Here is a 20,990-nt window from a genome sequence, read left to right as displayed (position 1 = left end):
CTTTAATATGTAGAATGCAGATGATATTCAACAAGCGCATGCTGGGAAAAATCCAAAATGAAAATATCTGTTTGGTATGATTTTACAGTTGGGTGGCATTTGGTGAACATTCTTGTGTGGGCTAATAGCTATAACAATAGCAACCATTTTGAGGCAAATGCTCAAACTCCGAGAGTGAAATAAAATATTGCAGATTCTTGAAGTCTGAGATAAAACTAAAGGGTTGCAAATTTTTGGGAGATCTAGCAGTATCAGTGGAGGGAGGACAGAGTTCTTGTTCCAATATGACTCTTTTTGTAAGTTTGCAACATGGCTAATATTACATCTGTTAGAAGCAGCATACATTGACAAACAGTGACCTATTTCTGAATGAAAGTAATATGTTCAAGCCTGTGACTTTTTAAAAATAAACTTGGGAATCCTATAATTCGCCACTGCTTTATCTATGGCAACACCTTGACCAATTTTAGCCAACTAGCTAACCAATAGTACACCTTTTCACCTGTGTATGAGTTGTTATGATTGTTTGACATTAGGATTCTTTTGTTTGTTCTGATGAGTACAAGATGAAAAGCTTTGGCAACATGCCTTTTTTTATGGCAGCATTCAAGTGGTATCTCCAGACAACTGAAGGAATGTATATTCTTACTTCAGGCCAAATGTCAGCTAAATGTGCAAGTGGATAGCTCAGTGCAATCTAGCAGCACAGAAAGAGGAATTTAAAAGGGCAGCTTATAGTATGGCTTTTGCCCGAAACGTCGATTTTACTGCTTCTCGGAAGCTGCCTGAACTGCTGTGCTTTTCCAGCACCACTAATCCAGAATCTGGTTTCCAGCATCTGCAGTCATTGTTTTTACCTAATATAGTAAACAAGCCCTTTCCCCCAGATGTTTCTAGAGTAATGTCTATTTTGACAGAAAATAAAGGTTGAGTAGAAGAAAGATAATGAAAGCAGATCAGGAACTAAACAGCAACTGTGCTGTACACCAGTTTACATCTCTTGGAGACGGCAGAATAAGGATATGTCTCCACCAGAAGAAATGGTTGTGAAAGTCTGCTGTGGATAGTGGCGTCAATGTCAACTCCTCAGCTACAGAGATCATGAAGCAAAGGATTCCAAAGTTTTAGAAAGAAGGAAAATCTCATTTGTGAGCTAAAAGGGTGACTGTTAACCCCCTAGTTTTTGACAGAAAGAAACATGCTTTCCATATTCACCTTGTCAAGACCATTCAGGATCTTGTACGTTTCAATCAAGTCTCCTTTCACTCTTGTAAACTCCAGTGGAAACAAGCCAGACCGTCAAAGGTATCTTCATACAATAACCCAATGATTCCTGGTATCAGTGTAGTCAACCTCCAGTGCATTTACATTCTTCCTTAAATAAGACTGAAATTGCGCACAGTATTTGAGATATGTTTTCACCTATGCATGTATGGCTGAACCATAACATCATAACTTTTATAATACATTTCTCTTGTAATAAGGGATAACATGCCATTAGCCTCAAGTATCTGCTGCATGTAATGCTTTGTTACACCAGCCCCAGAATACTTAGATCTCTCTCCACCTCTGAATTCGGCTGTCGTTCTTTGTTTAAATAATACTTTTGTTTTATTCCTCTTTCCAAAATGAACAGCTTCACATTTTTCAAAATTATATTCCATCTGACAGATTTTTGCCCACTTGCTCAACTTATTAACACCCATCAACAATCTCTTTTTATGTCTTCTCCACAACATGCTTTTCTACCTTTTGTTTATGTCTACTGTGAATTTGACTACCATGCCTTCATTTCCCTCATCAAATTCAATGATGTAAATCATAAAAAGTTGAGGCCCCAGCACAGACTTTGCAGAATGGATTCCTGCAGATCAGGCAACAAGCCATTTATGCACTTTTATTATCAGTCAGCCAGCCAATTCTATCCATTCTAATGTATTTACGTCTATTCAATGGCTCTTTTATTTTCAGCAGTAACCTTTGATGTGGTATCTCATCAAGTGCCTTCTGGAAATCCAAGTACAGTACATCTACATAGTGCATCTTAATCCTTCAAAGAACTCCATTAAATTGCTTAAACATATGCTAATACTTCTTGATTATAGAGTCATAGAGATGTCCAGCGTGGGGAAACAGACCCTTCGGACCAATCCGTCTTAGCCGACCAGATATCCCAAACCAATCTAGTCCCACCTGCCAGCAACCGGCTCATATCCCTCCAAACCCTTCCTATTCATATACCCGTCCAAATGCCTCTTAAATGTGCAATTGTATCAACCTCCACCACTTCCTCTGGCAGCTCATTTCATACACATACCACTCTCTGCGTGAAAATGTTGCCCCGTAGGTCTCTTTTATATCTTTCCCCTCTCACCCTAAACCTATGCCCTCTAGTTCTGGACTCTCCGACCCCAGGGAAAAGACCTTGCCCTATCCATGCCCCTCATAATTTTGTAAACCTCTGTAAGGTCACCTCTCAGCCTCCGCTCCAGGGAAAACAGCCCCAGCCTGTTCAGCCTCTCCTTGTAGCACAAATCCTCCAACCGTGGCAACATCCTTGTAAATCTTTTCTGAACCCTTTCAAGTTTCACAACAACTTTACGATAGGAAGGAGACCAGAATTGCACGCAATATTCCAACAGTGGCCTAACTAATGTCCTGTACAGCCGCAACATAACCTCCCAACTCTTGTACTCATTACTCTGACCAGTAAAGGAAAGCTTACCAAACGCCGCCTTCGCTATCCTATCTACCTGCGACTCTACTTTCAAGGAGCTATGAACCTGCACTCCAAGGTCTCTTTGTTCAGCAACACTCCCTAGGACCTTGCCATTAAGTGTATAAGTCCTGCTAAGATTTGCTTTCCCAAAATGCAGCAGCTCACATTTATCTGAATTAAACGCCACCTGCCACTTCTCAGCCCACTGGCCCATCTGGTCAAGATCCTGTTGTAATCTGAGGTAACCCTCTTTCCTGTCCACTACACCTTCAATTTTGGTTCATCTGCAAACTTACTAACTGTACCTCTTATGTTTGCATCTAAATCATTTATGTAAATGACAAAAAGTAGAGGACCCAGCACTGATCCTTGTGGCACTCCACTGGTCACAGGCCTCCAGTCTGAAAAACAACCTCCACCACCACCCTCTATTTTCTACCTTTGAGCCAGTTCTGTATCCAAATTGCTAATTCTCCCTGTATTCCATGAGATCCAGCCTTGCTAATCAGTCTCCCTTGCATGTTTTTTAAATGCGCAGCTAAAATCTTTAACAATTGTTTCCAACATCTTCCCTATGACAGACATCAAACTAACTCGCCTAGTTTCCTGTTTTCTACCTTCTTCCCTTCTGGAATAAGAATAATGTTAGCATACTTAACCTTGGGAAGGTCCCTCATGAACCTGTAAGAGACACATGGTGCATTTGAACATGATTGGCAGAGAAAGGTGTCTGGTTCATGCAACCTATCATATCCAGTTACAGAAATAAGTGTATCAGAAACTTCCCAGCCCTTAAACCATATTATCTCCTGGTAGAGACAAAAAAAAGGAGAAAGGAGCCCAAGCTAACTCAGTAAGGGGAAACTTTTTTCTCACTCTCATATGGCAATCAAATTAATCCAGGCCATTGCGTGAATGGGCAATTATTCACTGTGCTTATATTTTTATTCAGGTGATCAAAACCCAACCAGGTACCAGACCAGCGCATAACAGAACTGAAACAGAAGTAAGGCAAGGGAATAATGATGAGCGAAGGGGGTTGGTGAAGAGAACCGGGAAAGGAAGGAGGGTTGCATAGCCAAATGAGGACAAGGTCCAGACAAAGAATTAATAACAAAATTTGAGGGTGGAATAATAGATTAAATATCAGAGAACCATCCAAAACATGCACATAAATGGACACAATGCAAACCGATATTAATAACAAAATCGAGATTAAATGAGATAAACAGAATGGAGAGATGATGATATAAAACAACCCAATATTGTAGCTGGGCAGACGGAGTAGGTTATTTATACACACAGTTGATCATCCAGTAGTCAATGACCAGGTTTACGTTAAGTAGTTAAAAAGACTGTGCATACAGAAGCAGTTAGAGGAGGAAACCATAAGCTATGCAGGTGATTGTTTAATGTGTTGAGGAAGCACAAACAGAGTGAGATTGTTAAAATCCAAGGGTTTGACCTGAGAATGCAGGAAGAGATTTTCGAGACCGCGTGCTAGTGGTACATATCTGCAGATTTGCTGAAGCATGAGAACATGCTGGAACAAGTAGAGTGAAGTCCAGAAAGTAAGGACAATAAAGTTAGTTGTTTGTGAGTACAGAACCTAAGTATTGCTGAAAAACAACCTTGCGCTCATCAGTGCAATTTACAACAATACCAATCTAACAGAAAAGCCAACACTTCTCGTGGAGGAGAGTAGGACACTGGTTGACCTGTGGATCTGATTGGTAGCACGACTGCTATGGCAAATGCTATGCTGTGGGATACTAGCTGTACTGATCAGATAATTTCTTCCTACATGTTATGGAAACTTAGCAATGACCCAAAGTGTGTCAATTTTTGTCCTGAAAAGTGGCTAGTTTACTTCAAATTATCTTGGGATAGTAAGGGAGCTCAAAGTTTTGAGGTATATGAAAGCTAGCAGTTTTATGCTGCCAGTATGCATTTGCAAAAGTAGTGATGTTTGCCACTAGCAGGATGCTGCTTCAAGCCAAAAGGGCATTCTTCCTATGCAAATGGATAATATTACTTTTGAACAAGGTATGTTGACCGCACATCCCAAGGATTGGTGGATCATGGTTAACAGGATATCCATTATTTTGTTCACAACAACCCTTACCTATTTAACACTTGCTTGCAAAATGCACAACAAAGTGTACATCATTTGATGTGATTCTACAATTGGGCAACATTTGCTGGAAAATCCTGAGGATGTGAATAATTTCACTGACAACGAATTTAAGATTGTCATTTAAGTTTGCAATGTGGAACACTTGTTTGTTCTTTGATGACTAGAAGAATGTGTTCATGCGTTGTTCCTGTTGTAATTCATCAAAATAGGTAACAGCCAATTCTTTGTTCATTTCTCAGGGTAATGCATTGACCAATTAGAGTTAACCATCAATTGTCATTAGATGGTGTATTCTTCATGGTATTCTCTCTACCAGAGTCTACTTGCTAGCGGTTGCACTCATATACTGTATAAATTTTTTCCCTTAAATTGATATTTCTGAGAATTGCACTTGAGTGCCAAAAAAAAATTTAGATAAAATGTGTCTTTTTTTCAAAAGTACTTAAATTGCAAAAGTCATGGAAACAGAACCGAATGCTAAGTAGATTCAAAGCTTTAGGTCCATTTTAATAGTTGCAATAAAGACCACCTGAAGTCTATTTTGCCCTGGCTTTTTGTGGCATTTGCATTTTGAGCCCATCCATTCACTTTATACTTAATAGTTGTGTAATGTCCTTCAAAAACCTTAAGACCATGTCTGGAACAATCCTGGGAAATTACTCCAGCCAACTTAAGCAATCAACAACACTTCAAAGACCACAATGGTTGTTATCACTACGTAATTCCAATTTACTTCAAGAAACAGCTGAAGGCATTTAATACTGGAACAGCTATGAGCCATAGATACCATAGAATCCCTACAGTGTGGAAACAGGTCTAACAAATCCACACTGACCCTCCGAAGAGTAACCCACCCAGACCAATTCCCCTTCCCCATTACTCTACGTTTACGCACCTAACCTACACATCCCTGGACACTATGGGCAATTTAGCATGGCCAATCCACCTAACCTGCACGTCTTTAGAAAGTGGGAGGAAACCGGAGTACCCAGAGGAAACCCAGGCAGACACTGGGAGAATGTAAAAACACCACACAGATAGTCGCCCGAGGCTGGAATTGAACCTGGGTCCCTAGTGCTGTGAGGCAGCAGTGCTACCACCGATCCATCGTGCCGCCCAGAGCCCTGAGAATATTCCGGCAATAGTACTGAAGACTTATCCTCCAGAACTAACCACACCCATGGCAAGCTACTGGTGTTGGAGATCACCACAGTCTAATGAGAATTTAGGGCTGCTCTCTCATTAGAGAGAGAAATCTGATGCTGGTTCAACCTGTGAGGCACTACCCCTCAGATGAAGGGAGACGCTGAGAAGAAGCATCCTTCATAGTAACCTTGCCTACTTTGGGAATTGAACTGCAAACAAGCCATGCAGGCAACTGAGCTAAATGGCAAAACTGGCATCCACCCAGAAAAACAGAAAATTATTCAGCTGTATCTTTTGCATAATAAGCAGGACAGATTCAACCCAGCCAGTTACCATCCTATCAGTCTATTCTTCTTCATTAATAAAGTGATGAAAAGGGGTCATAACAATTCTACTGAGCAGCACTAACTTCAAAATAATCTGCTCATGGATGCTCAGTTTGAGTTCCATTGTGGCCATTCACCTGCTGACCTCCTTACAGCCTTGGTTCAAACATTGACAAAAGAGTTGAACTCTTTTGTCAGGTAAGGTGAGACTAGCAGCCCTTGATATCAAGACGGCATTTCACTAAGTGCAGCATCATGGGAGAAATGGAAAACCGGAGTCAGTGAGAATCAGTGGGAAAACTCTTCGCTGTTTGGAGTCGTACCTGGCACAAAAGAAGATGGTTGTGGCTGTTGGAGATTAGTCATCTCAGCTTCAGGACATCTCTGCAGGAATTCTAATGGTAGTGTCCTAGGCTGTACTATCATCAGTGACCTTCCTTCTTCATAAAGTCAAAAGTGGGGATGTTTGCTGATGATTGCATATTGTTCAAGACCATTATCAACAATTCAGGAACTGAAACAATCTGTGTCTAAATGTAACAGTACCTGGACAGTATCCACAACCTGGGTTGAAAGGTAGCAAGTATCATTCGGACTCTCAAATGCCAGGCAATGCGATTCTCCAAAAACAGAGAATCCGTCCATTGCCCCTTGATTCAAAGGTGTTAGCATCACTGAATCCCTCCTTATCAATACCCTAGGGGTTACTATTGGCCAGAAACTGAACTTGCCATGTAAATATTGTGGTTACAAAACCAGTCAGAGGCTACAAGTAGTGCAGCACATAATTCACTACCTGACTCCCCAAAGCCTATCCACCATCTGCAAAGCACAAATCGGGAGTGGATGGATACTCTCCACTTGCCTAGATGAGTGCAGCTTGAATAACAATGAAGAAGCTTGAAACCATCCAAGGCAAAGCATTCTGCACTACATATACTCCCTTCACCATTGATGCCCAGTTGCACCAATGTGTCCCATCCAGAAGTTGCACTGTGGAAACTTAGCAAAGGTCCTTCTACAGCACCTTCCAAACCCACAAACACTACCATCTGGGGCAAGGACAACAGATGCATGGGAACACCAACCCTTGCAAGTTCACCTCTGAAATCATTCACCATGCTGATTTGGAAATATATCATACTTCCTTCAGTGTTGCTGGTTCCAAATTCTGCAATTCCCTCCCCAAGGATATTGTGGGTCAACCTACAACACGTGGGCTACAGTGTTTCAAGAAAGCAGCTCATCACCTTCTCAAAGGAAAGTATGGATGGCCAGTAAATGCTGGCCCGACCAGTGAAGCCCAAATGCCCTACATGAATTACAAAAGCACTTTTTTTTTGGTGAAATTGGATATCTTCCATTCTCGGGAACCGACCTAGCTTAAATATCTGCAGTGAATGCCTCTATACTGCATTTGCTGGAAACTTATAGCAGAGCCTAATGCCTCTGGAATGGTCCACTTTGTAGTACATAACCTATCCTATTGCTTATTAATGTGTATCAATGTCTTCTACTTCTCCCTTGCCTTCCAACTTAAGAAACCAATCCAAATAACCAAAATCTAATTCATTCTTTGTTTTAAAGACCAAAGTTTTGCATCTGCTGATTTCTTTGTTTTTCTAAAGTCAAAATGTCTCATTCTGTAAGCCTCTCTTGTTAACTGAAGGCTCTTCAAACTTGGTTTCACTTATGTTTTCCTTCTCTGAATCTTTCCCAGGATCTTGAGATCCCTCACCATTTCTAGGGACCAAAATTGAACATTGTTTCAGGTGCAATCGGTCTCTGGTTTTGTGCAAACATGGGATATATTTGTAGACTTTGATTCACATAGGTTTAAACTGAAGTGCAGATTTCATATGTGATTTTATCATGATAAATTGATGATCACTTCAAGATTTATTCATTTTAGTCATTTCATAAGATTTATTTAAAAACTAGAAATCGGCCATTAATTTGGGATTGATTCCAGGTATTATTGTATTTGAAGAAATTTAAAATCTAAATCACACTTGAAATAGAGCTTGTTGTTCAAAGCTATTGCTACTAAATTCTACTAGTTGCCTCGGCTCCTACTCCACTTTTTTCAGTTTGTGCAAAGTCATGGCAAGAAATCTTCGGGCATTAACATCCACTTGCACAATGCAGTCACAATGTACAATTGATTAATGTAAAATATTTCCAGCTGTACTTTGAGAATTTAAGCTTAAAGGAATAGCTAATTTTCTTTCTTTTTTTGCATGGAGCAAATTTCCTTTGTCATTGCTGAAACTGTAAGCTGAACCGCTCTACCATTAGCCTGAGAACTTTTAAAATATAATTTTGAGTAAATATGGTTTTGGTATTTTGTCTTATGTTTACATCGCATTGTTTTCAAGAATAAATTAATCTAAAAAGTATTTTCAATTATTTCAATATACATGAGGGCAGAGCCTTCGACTGAAGGGAAGACCCTTTAAAACTGAGAAAATGAGAAACTTCTTTAGTCTGAGAGTGAAGAATCTGTGGAATTCATTGCCACAGAAGTCTGTGGAGGGGAGGTCATTGAGTATATTTAAAACAGCGAAGAATAAGTTCTTGTTTGCCAAGAGGATCAAAGGTTATATGGAGAAAGCAGGAAAATGGGGTTGAAAAACCTATCGGCCATGATCAATTGGCAGAGTCGACTTGATGGGCCGAATGGACTAATCTTTGCTCCTATGTCTTATGGTCTTATGATTTGCAGCTTTTAGACTTGACCTATTTTCATTCATTGTGTAATTTTTAATCGAAACGTTTATGTATCTGGTTTGAGTTGTATGGAAGTTTTAAAGTGAATAGTAGCCTTTGCTGTACCAAATGGATGGTCACTATTGAGTTTGCTTCATTTCAAGTTTAGAATGAAGTACCAATGTATTATGTGAATCAAGTGTGGGTTTATAGTAAACTTGTAATGTGGAACTGTTCTTCGAATTGATCAACAATTACATAATGTCAACTTTTTTTTTCTAACAAGTTGTTATTTTCCACAAGTTACAGAAGAACTCAATTCAGGACAAAATGAAAGTTGGAGTTTTATGATATATTTATGTGTTTTGATGTGATCCAAAAAGTTAACATTAACTTATTTCTACCACAGTGCCCGATGATGCTGAAAATGAGGGAGATGCCTTGCTGCAATTTACTGCAGAGTTTTCTTCAAGGTAATTTTTTTTTCCATTAAAGGAGAGCTCCATGTTTTTTTTAAAACATCTGTTGAGCGAAGTCTTCTCTATTTGCAGATAATTAAGAAATTTAAGTGCCATCTTAAATGTAAATCAATTCCGAATGGTCACTGCAAAGAAAATAGACGAATAAGGAATTATAAGTGGGTGAGAAGAATTGCGACTTCTCATTAAGTAACGCAATCTAAGATGATAATTGAAGCTTCAGGAATGTAGTGAAGGTGAATTAGACTGTGTAACAATAATAGCAGATAATTGCTGACTTGTAAATGGAAAATCCCAGAGACCAAAATAATAAACATTGGTTGATTTGAATATACATACTCTTTCATGCTTACCTCAGTGCTGATCCATTTACAGGCCAATTCTCCCCTGCGGTGAACAAAGGAAAAAGACGTACTGCAAGTGGAGAAATATTAAAATATTCTGACAGTTGCTGATTTTTCTAGACACTTTGGGGATTCTGATGCAAATGTACTTGCTGTCTCCATGTATTACAGAGGAACATGAGTAGACCATTCAGCTTGTCGAGTCTGCTCCACCATTTTGATACAATTATGGCTGATCAGTCATTTCAATGACCAATTACGCACACTATCCCCATAACTGTGTGCCATTGATGGTCAAAAAAGTTATCAAGCTCAACTTGAAGTGAGTTTCCACAGCCCTCAAGTAGAGCATTCCAAGATTATCACTCTTGGAGTAAAATAAATTCTCCTCCTTTTGGTTCTAATGACATTTCCCGTACTTTTAACTTATGCCTCTCATTCTCGATTCCCTAACCAGGAGAAATATTTTACCGACATCTACCCTGTCTATCTCTTTTAAGTATTTTAAAGTTTCAATGACATCATCTCTCCTTGCTCAAAACTCGAGAGAATAGAGGTCTATTTTGCCTAAATACTCATTGACAGTCCCATCATTTTGCAAGCAAGCCTGCTGAACCTTTGTTGTCAAAAAGTGTGGTGCTGGAAAAGCACAGCAGGCCAGGCAGCATCTGAGGACAAGGAGAATCGACGTTTCCCACGCTTTACTGAAGTCCATATAGATCATGTCCACCACTTTGGCCTCATCAATCCTCTTTGTTACTTTTTCAAAAAACTCAAGTCAAGTTTGTGCGACATGATTTCCCGCGCACAGAGCCATATTGATTATCCCTAATTAGACTTTCCTTTCCAAATATGTGAAAATCCTGTCCCTCAGGATTCCCTCCAACAACTTGCCCACCACCAATGTCAGGTTCATCGGTCTATAGTTCCCTGGCTTTTCCTTACCACCTTTAAGTTGTGGTATCACGTTAGCCAACCTCCAGTCTTCCGGCACCTCGCCTGTGACTATTGATGATACAAATACCTCAGCAAGGGGCTCGGCAATTACTTCACTAGCCTCCCACAGAGTTCCACGGTACACCTGATCAGGTCCTGGGGATTTATCCACCTTTGTGCGTTTCAAGACATCCAGCACCACCACCTTTATAATATGGATATTTTTCAAGATGTCACCATCTATTTCCCTACATTTAATATCATCCATGTCACACTGCCCCAGAAGAGATCGCAATGCCTCTGAAATCTGATACCCTCCCTCCTACATTAGTTCTTCAGCTAAGTATTCAGTCAATTGACCCTAATGTTCTTCTGCTGATTGACATATGGCACTGAGAATAATTCTGAATTTCTGCTCTAAAGTTCCTGCTTTTCAATTTCCTTCCTAACTCCCTGAACTTTGCTCTCAGGATCTCATTCCTCTTCTTAACATAGTGCTAAAGCGGATCACAACTTCTGGCTGAATCCCTTCCCCTAGAAGGATGTCCTGGAGCACTCCATGACATCCATGAACCATGCACTAAAGAGGCAACACATCATCCTTGAGTCCTGCTTCATGATGCAGAAATGCCTGTTTGATCCCCTGAGTATAGATTTCCCTATCATTATTGCCCCTATTTTTCTTTATCCCTGCTCTGTACAGCTGAGATACAAGTGCACTCATTGAGGAAACACCACCTTCATTGATTTTGGAAACTACTGTCAATTAGCATGCACGGTAGACTCAGGAGACTTCTGCACTCCATGCCTGGTTTTCTTAGACTGTTTGATAATCATCCATTCTTTCTCTGCTTCATTTATGGGCAACAGTGACTCAAGCTCAGGTTTTAGAAGCCAAAACTCAAGCTTGTGTTGCCAGTGATACTTCGTACAGATGTATTTGTCTGGGGCACGTGATGTATCCATGATTGCACATATCCCAAGAGGTACATTCCATGTCTCCCTGCTGACTTACTGTCCTGTAATTGACTAACAATTGAACTTTACTTGCATTAACTTTATTTTCCTTTAGTTTTATTTAATTATAATATTTTACTTCAACTTGATTCAATTTTATCTCTCTCTTGCTACTTCTTACTCTGCATTCTTTTTAAACTTGTTCACTCCATTCTTGGTGCTGGGTTCAGAATGAAGCCAATCCATACTTTCTGCACCGTTCTTAAACTTGTTAGCCCCTCTCTCAGATCTGTGCTCAGAATCAACTGTCCACGATCTTTTAAAACTTGCTGCCTCCTCGCTTGGTGATGTGTTCAAAGTTTTCACCACTGTCTTAATGCTCAGGAAAGGCCAGCTACTGACTTGTAAGCTACCTGACTCGCACATTCTACCCATAAGTCTTCATTGAAAGATGTGAAGCAGGAGACTCACCATCTTTTCAGCTGGCAGCCAAGAGCCCAGACACCGGCACACAATTCCTCCCCTCTTTGCCTTTCATTTCATTCCTCTTTGAACATACTATATTCTGTCAGCTTTCATTTGTATTATCACTCTGACAACTGTCATGTACATGCTCTTCATTCTTCAATTGCAACAAAATTTGCAAAATATAGCAGACCAAATATTGAAAGAAATCATGTTGACCCCCAACAAGGTAATGGAAAAGCACTTGACCAACAAGCCAACGTTAGTATTTAGTTTTCCTTCATCTCACTGATGTACTGTTTTCTCTCGAACTTCAGAAGCTGAGGGGTGACCTCATAGTGATTTATAAAATCATGAGGGTCATGGGTATGATAAATAGACAAAGTTTTTTTTCCCTGTGGTGGGGGAGTCCAGAACTAGAGGGCATAGGTTTAGGGTGAGAGGAGAAAGATATAAAAGGGATCTTACGGGCAACTTCTTCATGCAGAGGGTGGTGCGTGTATGGAATGAGCTGCCAGAGAAAGTGGTGGCGGCTGATACAATTGCAACACTTAAAAGGCATCTGGATGGGTACATAAATAGAAGGGGTCTAGAGGGATATCTGCCAAGTGCTGGCAAATGAGACTAGATTAGGTTGGGATATCTGGTTGAGATGGACGAGTTGGACCAAAGGGTCTGTTTCTGTGCTGTACATCTCTATGACACTATGATTATTCTTTCCCTCATACAGCTGTTGAGGTCTTCAAAGTTGCTCGTTATGGTCATTCCAGTTAGAAGTATTCAATTTTCTCTGCTGGATTTGTGTTAGTACAAAGCGAACTTCATTATTGTTTCTGTCAGAAATAAAATCTTTTATGAATGATTTATCTATTGTCATTGATTGTTAACTGTTTTACAGCAATATTTTTGCTCATGATACCGGTCATCAGTAGTTAACTTCAGGGTTTGTTCTTCATCAGATATTGAGTGCAGCATTGTTTTGCTTCAAGTGTCCTGTTAAATATACATTTTTGTTGGCGTTTTACATTGTTGTACAATACTCTGTTTGAATCGCGAGTATGATGTTGAACTGTCACAGACATATATTTTGGAAGTTACCAAAACCATTTGTGAATATATTTCAATTTACATTTTTATCTGTCATTATATTATGACATCAAGGAAATATTCTGCAAAGTGTGGCATCAAGAAGCCTTAGTAAAATTTAATAGAGTGGGAATCAGGGTAGGATGCCAAGTCTTCAATGAAAGGATTCATACCAAGACCAAAGGAAAATGGCAAACCTTTTTAGAGACTAACCATCTCACACCCTGTAGAAGTTCTTTAGAGACACAGAGCAGTTGTCATTGCTTGATTACATTCAAACTAAATTAGTTCATCATCTTCGATGGATCCTGACCTGCTTGCATCAGCAAGCATTTCATAGAATTGGTAGAGCATGTTGTAATTTTTCTTACTTTTAAGTGAGCCTCTGCAACTTGCCACTTCTAACCCTCCTCTGGATATGTCACATTTTGTAAGCTTAATGTAGATGGACCTGAGAAGTGCTAAAGCAAGTTTCAGTACTTGCCTCCATGTGGAATGATTGGATACAATATTTTCCCCAGAGAGCTCTGGTCTTTTACAGACTCTCTGAAAACAAACTTTGTCGGCATAAGTGTCCTTGGGTGAACTCACCTGGATGCTCATGGATGCTAATATTACAAACCATTGATTAAGTATGGTATAAAGTAAAAATGTATCCAGTAAGATTGTTTAAGTTTATATCCTTTTATTTCAAATAACAGAAACCCAACCCTCAATGGTGCCTTCTGTATTCTCCTGTGGGTAAATTTGGAGGGAGTTGTTTTGTCAAGTTTTAAGGGAGAAAGGTGGATAATCTTGGCAATGACAGGGTTCCTAATTCAGTGGTAATGTTGGGATCATCTTATTTTTATGAGGTAATCTAAGGCATACTGTTTTCATTATATATAAGGTATATGTGTACAGTAAATGTTTTATAAGAGTGGTCATCCATTGTACTTAATTGTCAGCAAATGTGGCATGTTAACGTTTTATATACTTGATAAAGTCAAATAATTGAGTATATTGTAAAAATCTTTCACTGAAATGAAATGTAGATAATTTATAGTTAACAATTGTATTTTGGCTATACAACGCATGGGATGAAACAAATTGCTTTAGAGATTGGAAAGGCAAGTTTCTATGTGAATAGTAAGCATTAACTTCAACTTTCCTTTGTTTGCTGAATCTGTATTGTCTTGTGTTGTCTTATGTTGTAGAAGAAGTTCGAGTCATCAATCTTACAGCAGAGGTCATGGCAAGATGAGATTTATAGAGATATTTAAAATTGAAGGTTTAATTAGAGTAAGCAAAGAGATTCTTCCTCAATTGGCTAAAGAATCAATAACTAGATGTTACAGCTTGAAGGAACTTGGCAAAAATAAAATTGGAGATGATCTTATGAAATGTCTACTTACACAACAAATTGGATTCACCGCTTGATTGGATACTGAATACACTTGCCAATTCTCACTTTCAAATGCAATCAAATAAATACTTACAGAAGCAAGAAATAAAGGGAGATGGGGAAATATTGGAACCATGGGACTAATCAAATTAGTATTCAAAAGAAACTGGCGAGAATAATGATCTTGTTTGTTAATTTAATGTTCTCTGTTGTAAATGGTATGTTACCCTTCATTGCAAGGGCTTGGATTAGATGTGTGAAGATGCATTACTGTAACTACATAAAATTTTGGTAATACCACACCTGAAGTATTCTATGCAGTTTTAATCTTGTTAAGTGAGTGCAAAACAGATTCATGTGATAAAGTGTCTATCCTTTTGAATCATAATTAGAATAACACCGAAGGTGGCTATTTGGCTAATCATGTCCATGCTAGTTCTATCTAGAGCAATCTAGCATTCTCCCATTGTGTCTCTGAAACTCCTCTTCAACCTAATCTTGTAGCTCAACTCCGTACTCCTTTAACCATGCTGGCAAACATGTTCTGCCTCCTGTCAAGCTCTTCCCAGTGTGTGGTGGTCAGAACTGGATGCAGTATTCTAGTTGTGGTCTAACCACGGCTTTCGGCATAACTTCCCTCCTCTTGTGCTCAGTATATCTAATTATAAATAAAAGCAAAATACTCAAGCTGTTGGTGGACTGAAATGAAAACAGAAGCAACTGGACAAACTCGGGTCTGGCTACATCTGTGGAGGGATAAACACAGTTGATATTTCAAGTCCAATATGACTAATTTAGCCAGCTGTCAGGCCTACTGAGTTTCTCCAACGCTTTATATTTTTATCTCTTACAAGGCTTGTTATGAATCCTTGGGACTTTCAACTGTTTTTCAAGTAGGCCTTGGGACTATCCTGGCACCTTCAAAGATCTATATGCATGAGCTCTCAGGTTCCTCTGTCTCTGCATACTCTTTAGATCTCTGCTGTTAAGTCGTAATGCCTCATCACATCCCTTCTACCAAAATGCATCAGTTCACAGTTTGTATTAAATTCCATATACCAATTATCTGCAGTATTCTGTTAGCTTATCTGTGTCCTGTTGCCATGGATTGACATCAGCCTAACTGTTTGCACCTCCAAGTTTGGGATCATCAACAAATTTTAAAATTTTACGTTGTTCCAACATCCAAGTCACTTTGTTTCAAAGGCTGTGTGCTGGTACTGACTCCTGTCTACTAATGGCTGAGAGTGGAGGAGTGTGCTGTTGATCTCGTCCTACTACTCTATGGGTCACAACATGAAATGATATTTTATCCAGTTACCAAGATGACCAGAGGATGTAGTAGATGCGGGTGCCATTATAACTTTTAATGGATATTTGGACAGGTACATGAGTGGAAAGGGCCAAAGGCAGGCAATTGGAATAATTCAGTTTCAGAAACTGGGTTCACACAGACTATTTGGACCAGAGGGCCTGTTCATTGCTTTATGACTCTGACTCTACAGCCTGCTTTTTCTCAAGTCTTACATGCTTATAGTAGTGTGACTGTTGAATACCACCAGTGCAACTCTTTTGCAAGGATCAAGCTTAATTTTCTTTGTCACTTAACAGATACGGTGACTGTCACCCTGTATTCTTCATTGGATCGCTTGAAGCTGCCTTTCAAGAAGCATTCTATGGAAAAGCAAGAGATGTAAGTGACCTTTTTGGGATATTAGCTCAATCTGCATTAATTTTTCAGTCCTTTTCATTTGAATAGGTTATGAAAAGAAATTGAGAGTTAAGAGTGGCAGTGCCTCTTTCCTTACTCCTCTTCCCCTCACCACAAAACCTGGTTACAGCATAATTAAATACAATCTTTGTAGCTCGGCAACTAGAAGCTCTTAAGACTGGATATTTGGAGTGGTGATCAAAATTTAAGTTGTTAAATGCTCTACTTACAAAAGATGAACAAAAGATAACGTGTTATAAACTGCTAATTTGTAACTTAATGGAAAGGGGAACAAAACTTTTGGTCCTTTGAAAGAAAATACAAGTGCCACAGTGAGCCTCGTAGTGGAGTAAGTGCTTTTAAACTAACGTTGAAGTGCTTTATCTCCTGTCTTGTACTTTAATTAACTTAAAATAGCTTCATTAACCTAAAATGATCTTTTTCGCAATCTCGCCAGGTCATTCATTTCAGCTTCTGCAATGTTCATTTTACTTACTTAAACTTTACCATTGCGATTTTTTTTCTTGTTTGTGGCTAACTGTCTTGTTCCAAAGTACAAAAAAATCAAGTTCTTTGTAGGCAGATATTTTTCCATATTTTAATAGGATATATATTTTTAAAAATATTTTGAAGGAGCTATTTTAGATGGACTGTCCTTTTGTCAGTGGGCTCATTTAATGGAAAAGACAGAGCTGAATTTAGATTTTAAATTCTGTAATTAAGCTCTCTGGTAAAAGAAAACAGTCTTAAGTAACCAACCACATAGACAGAAGGAAAATAATATGATGCTCGAAACTCATTTTGACCTAAATCCACTGCCAGATTTTTTGAACCTAAACTCATTAAATGTTTATTTGAGTGGCTGGATTACCACGGATTTTGAATACCATCAATTGATATATACTTAATCGCTAAGTAAAACACTACACTTGATTAAGTCTTTCTCACGACGCCACTCACAGTTCATCTAATCAGGATGTTTTAAACCGATTATGTACAGATTAGATTGGCCCATTTGACCATTCTTTATCTTTTCCATTTTTACTTGGTGAACTTTAATATTAAAAAAATCTTCAATAGTTGAAATTCAACAAATTTCAAGTAATTCAATGTCTAGATTGAAATTTCCACAATGTTTATGTAAAATTTCCAAATATGTAATTCTCCCTAGACCTCCTATCAAAATAGGTCTAAAGTTTTCAGTTTTACTGCAGAATGTTATTTTTTTTAATGAGGAATTGCAGTTTGTTCCATTTAATGGGTGTTAGTATTTTGAAAACCATTATTGTACCATTTGATGTTTAGGCTGATTGTACATTTTATCACTGAGAGTAGAATCGCGCTTTATGTACATGACAAAGTAAAATGTTTAAATGCTATGCTTTGGGTTTGTATTACATGGTGGATTTCTCTTAAAATGCTATTACCACATATAAGTAAAGTCTCTTACTTAATGTTCAATGCAAACATTTCTGGAAATTTGTGTGTATTTGGATAATGGGAAATATTAACAAACACAGACTTGCGTTTATATGCAGCATTGTCCATCAATTTGAAAATAAGATGAATTTGTGTTTACTGTGAAGGATAATAGAGTGTTCATCAAGGATTTATTCTGTAAAATTTAATGACATTGATATGAACATATTGAAGTGACATAACATTTGATTCTATGTGCAATGAGTTTGTGGCTGCTTGTTTATGGTTTGTTCTGTTTTGAATAAACACTCGACATCTCATGTGAAAGAATTGGGTTTACTTTACAAATCTAAAAGGTGAAATGGAAAATGCATTCTGTTCCCTTGGATAGTTCGATCTCCTACATGACTAAAGGAACACCTGAAATCTATCAATGCCAACATAATTTGTTCTCGGGCTCTTTAGTTCCTCATTGACTCTTAAACTTATTATTAGTTATGGAATAACGTGATATTACCAATTAGAGGTACCATACTTTACAAAACATTATGACATCTATTTTTGAGTTAGGCAGTGAATCTATGAGTTGTATGATAGCACCAAAAGGGAGAATGAACATTCGAAACTGAATTGAGATCACATGTGGCGAACCACAAAGTATCATGACCATAAAGTTTGAACTTAATTTATGCACTGTCTTATAGCTGTACTTGCTCTAACATCTTTGAGAGTCTTTATATGAGTCTGAAAACTGTGTTGTCGATGTGCTAACTGACAATTGTGAGACAGGAAGCTGTTCAAGTAGAAAGGCAAAAAGGAATGTAATGGTGCTAGGAGACAGTATATTGACCGGGATTGTCACTGTTCTGCGTAGCAAAGAGCAAGAGTTCATTGCTTGCCTGGTGCCTTGATTTGGAACATCTGTTCAGGGCTGGAGAGGAACCTAGAGTGGGTGGGGGAGGGTCCATCCTTTGTACTAGCAACATAGATAAAACAAGGAAAAAGAAACTGTAGTAACTGTCAGGAGTTAAGCACTGAATTAAAAAGCAGAACCTCAAAGGTCCACCTTTCACAAATAAGATGAGAGAGCTGTCTGTGTAACTTAAACACTGGTGTTGAAAAAGTGAGTTCCAGTTCGCAAGGCACTCACACCAATACTGGGGAAAGTGAAGGCTGTGCAATTGTGATAGCCTCCTCCTAAACCATGCTGAGATGGTTTTCTAGCAAACTGCATAATAAGGGAAGTAGAGAGGTTTTTAAATTATATAATAGGGGCAAATGATCAGGTTTGGAAAGATGAAGCGAATAAAAATGTAGAGATGAGAGAGTAAGTATTAATATGGAAAATAATAGACTATGATAAGGGATAAAAATCGAAAGAACTGCAGATGCTGTAAATCAGAAACAAAAATAGAAGTTGTTGGAAAGCTCAGTAGGTCTGGCAGCATCTGTGAAGAGAAATCAAAGTTAATGTTTCGTGTTTGGTGACCCTGCCTTAGAATTGTCCTCAGTATTCTGAGGAAGGGTCACCGGACCTGGAACATGAACTTTGATTTTTCTTCACAGATACTTGGAGATCGTGAGAACTGTAGATGCTGGGGAGTCCAAGTGAATAAAAAGTTGAGCTGGAAAAAGCACAGCAGGTCAAGCAGCAGCAGATGAGAGTGGGAGTTGATGTTCCAGATCGGAACTGCCAGCCCTGCTGAGCTTTTTCATCAACTTCTGTTTTTGTTTGTGGTAAGAGACAGACTGTATAAGTCAACATGTGACACTAAGGCAACTGAAGTAATCTGTTGTAAGAAATTTTGGCAAATGAAAGAATGTATTCTGATTGACTGCAAGCTGCAAAAAGAAACATCATTCAATCTTCCAATTTCCCAAATTTTGCTAGTGCGTTTTGATGTGAACCGTCATATCTCCAGTCATTTTCCCTCTTTAAAAACAAAAGGGAGGTTTAAGATTTTGCGTAAAAATACTTGTGTAGTGCAGTCAAGGAAAAATTTCTAAACTGATGACTCTCGTTGAGAAGCCACTAAAAACCGTGGATGATCTTAAAAAAAGCATTTACAGCCAGTAATTGAGGTAGCGGTAAGAGCCATAAAAGCCCACTTGCTGCTATCGGGTTAAATCTGGATTAAGCACCCATGAAAAGTGACTGATTATTGGATATTTAAAGAAGCTTTAATTCCTTGGAGGTAAAATCGAAAAATTTAGATTCGCAAGTAGAGTTAGGATTTCTGACTGTGACTTAGCAGTTCTGGACTATTTGGTGGCAAAGTTAACAACAAGGAAGTTGAGAACTTTCTTCAGAAACAGGTTTACAGTAAGCTGCTGAAAAAATTGGGAATATAAATGACTTATTGAATTCAAAGTTTGCTTCCAACTGTGAAGTTAATTCCATCTTTATTATTTTCATGATTTGTTTAAGAGGCCCAAGGTTTATTCAGCAACTAAAAAGTTTTGATTGATTCAAATTATTAAAGAAAGCATCAGTGACAAAGGAAAAAGAGCACAAATCTCACCGCATAGTTTCAGATTCAACACACAGATATCTGGGATGCAAAGAATAGGTGCGAATGATATCATGGCTGCCACCTTTAATGCAACCAAAAGAAATCATTAAATGGAATTGACTGAAGTCATTTTGAGAAATATTCTACCCACTGACCTTTTAAAAATCCTTAAGCCATTTGGAAAAGGATTATCCTCGTTCATTGCTGCTGATGTCATAATTGTCAAGAAAAATACTCATTTTACTTTGGAAACAGCATTTATAACAAAAAAAAACTTTGATAGTCTTCAATTTTACTACTGCAACAATGATCTTTACCAAAATAGAGATTCCAGTACAGCTTTCATCAACTCGGAATACAGCAACAAAACATTAATATTGTATTATGGCATCAAAATCCTAATGAAGATCATCCAGACCAAGAAAATAAATAACAACTTCAAGTGCCTATCAACAAAGCAACATGATTCACCACTAGTGATCGATTAATGAGAAAATTCAACCTTTCAGGTCCGTTTGATAGGTCAGTAGATTGGCACACATGGAAAGCATGATTGCTAAGATTTTGAACAGTTTCAGGATTGGATACCAAATCAAATGCAAAACACATTAGCACACTTCACATTCGCAACAGGGAACATCTTCAGATCTTATATTGTG

General features: G+C 38.5%; 1 protein-coding gene across 2 annotated transcripts in view; it reads left to right on the top strand.

Annotated features, from left to right (window-relative positions):
* faf1 (Fas (TNFRSF6) associated factor 1) overlaps positions 1–20,990 on the top strand; it is a 389,085-nt gene that overhangs the window by 247,528 nt on the left and 120,567 nt on the right. For both annotated transcript variants that reach the window (XM_060829823.1, XM_060829824.1), the window contains 2 exons: positions 9,447–9,510; positions 16,300–16,381. In XM_060829823.1, coding sequence (XP_060685806.1) covers positions 9,447–9,510; positions 16,300–16,381 — 146 coding nt within the window. The remainder of the gene's footprint in view (positions 1–9,446; positions 9,511–16,299; positions 16,382–20,990) is intronic.

The sequence above is a fragment of the Hemiscyllium ocellatum genome, chromosome 9 (genome assembly GCF_020745735.1).
Source record: "Hemiscyllium ocellatum isolate sHemOce1 chromosome 9, sHemOce1.pat.X.cur, whole genome shotgun sequence".
NCBI lineage: Eukaryota > Metazoa > Chordata > Chondrichthyes > Orectolobiformes > Hemiscylliidae > Hemiscyllium > Hemiscyllium ocellatum.
The sequence above is the reverse complement of the archived record's forward strand: the minus strand, read 5'-3'. Positions and strand labels throughout refer to the sequence as shown.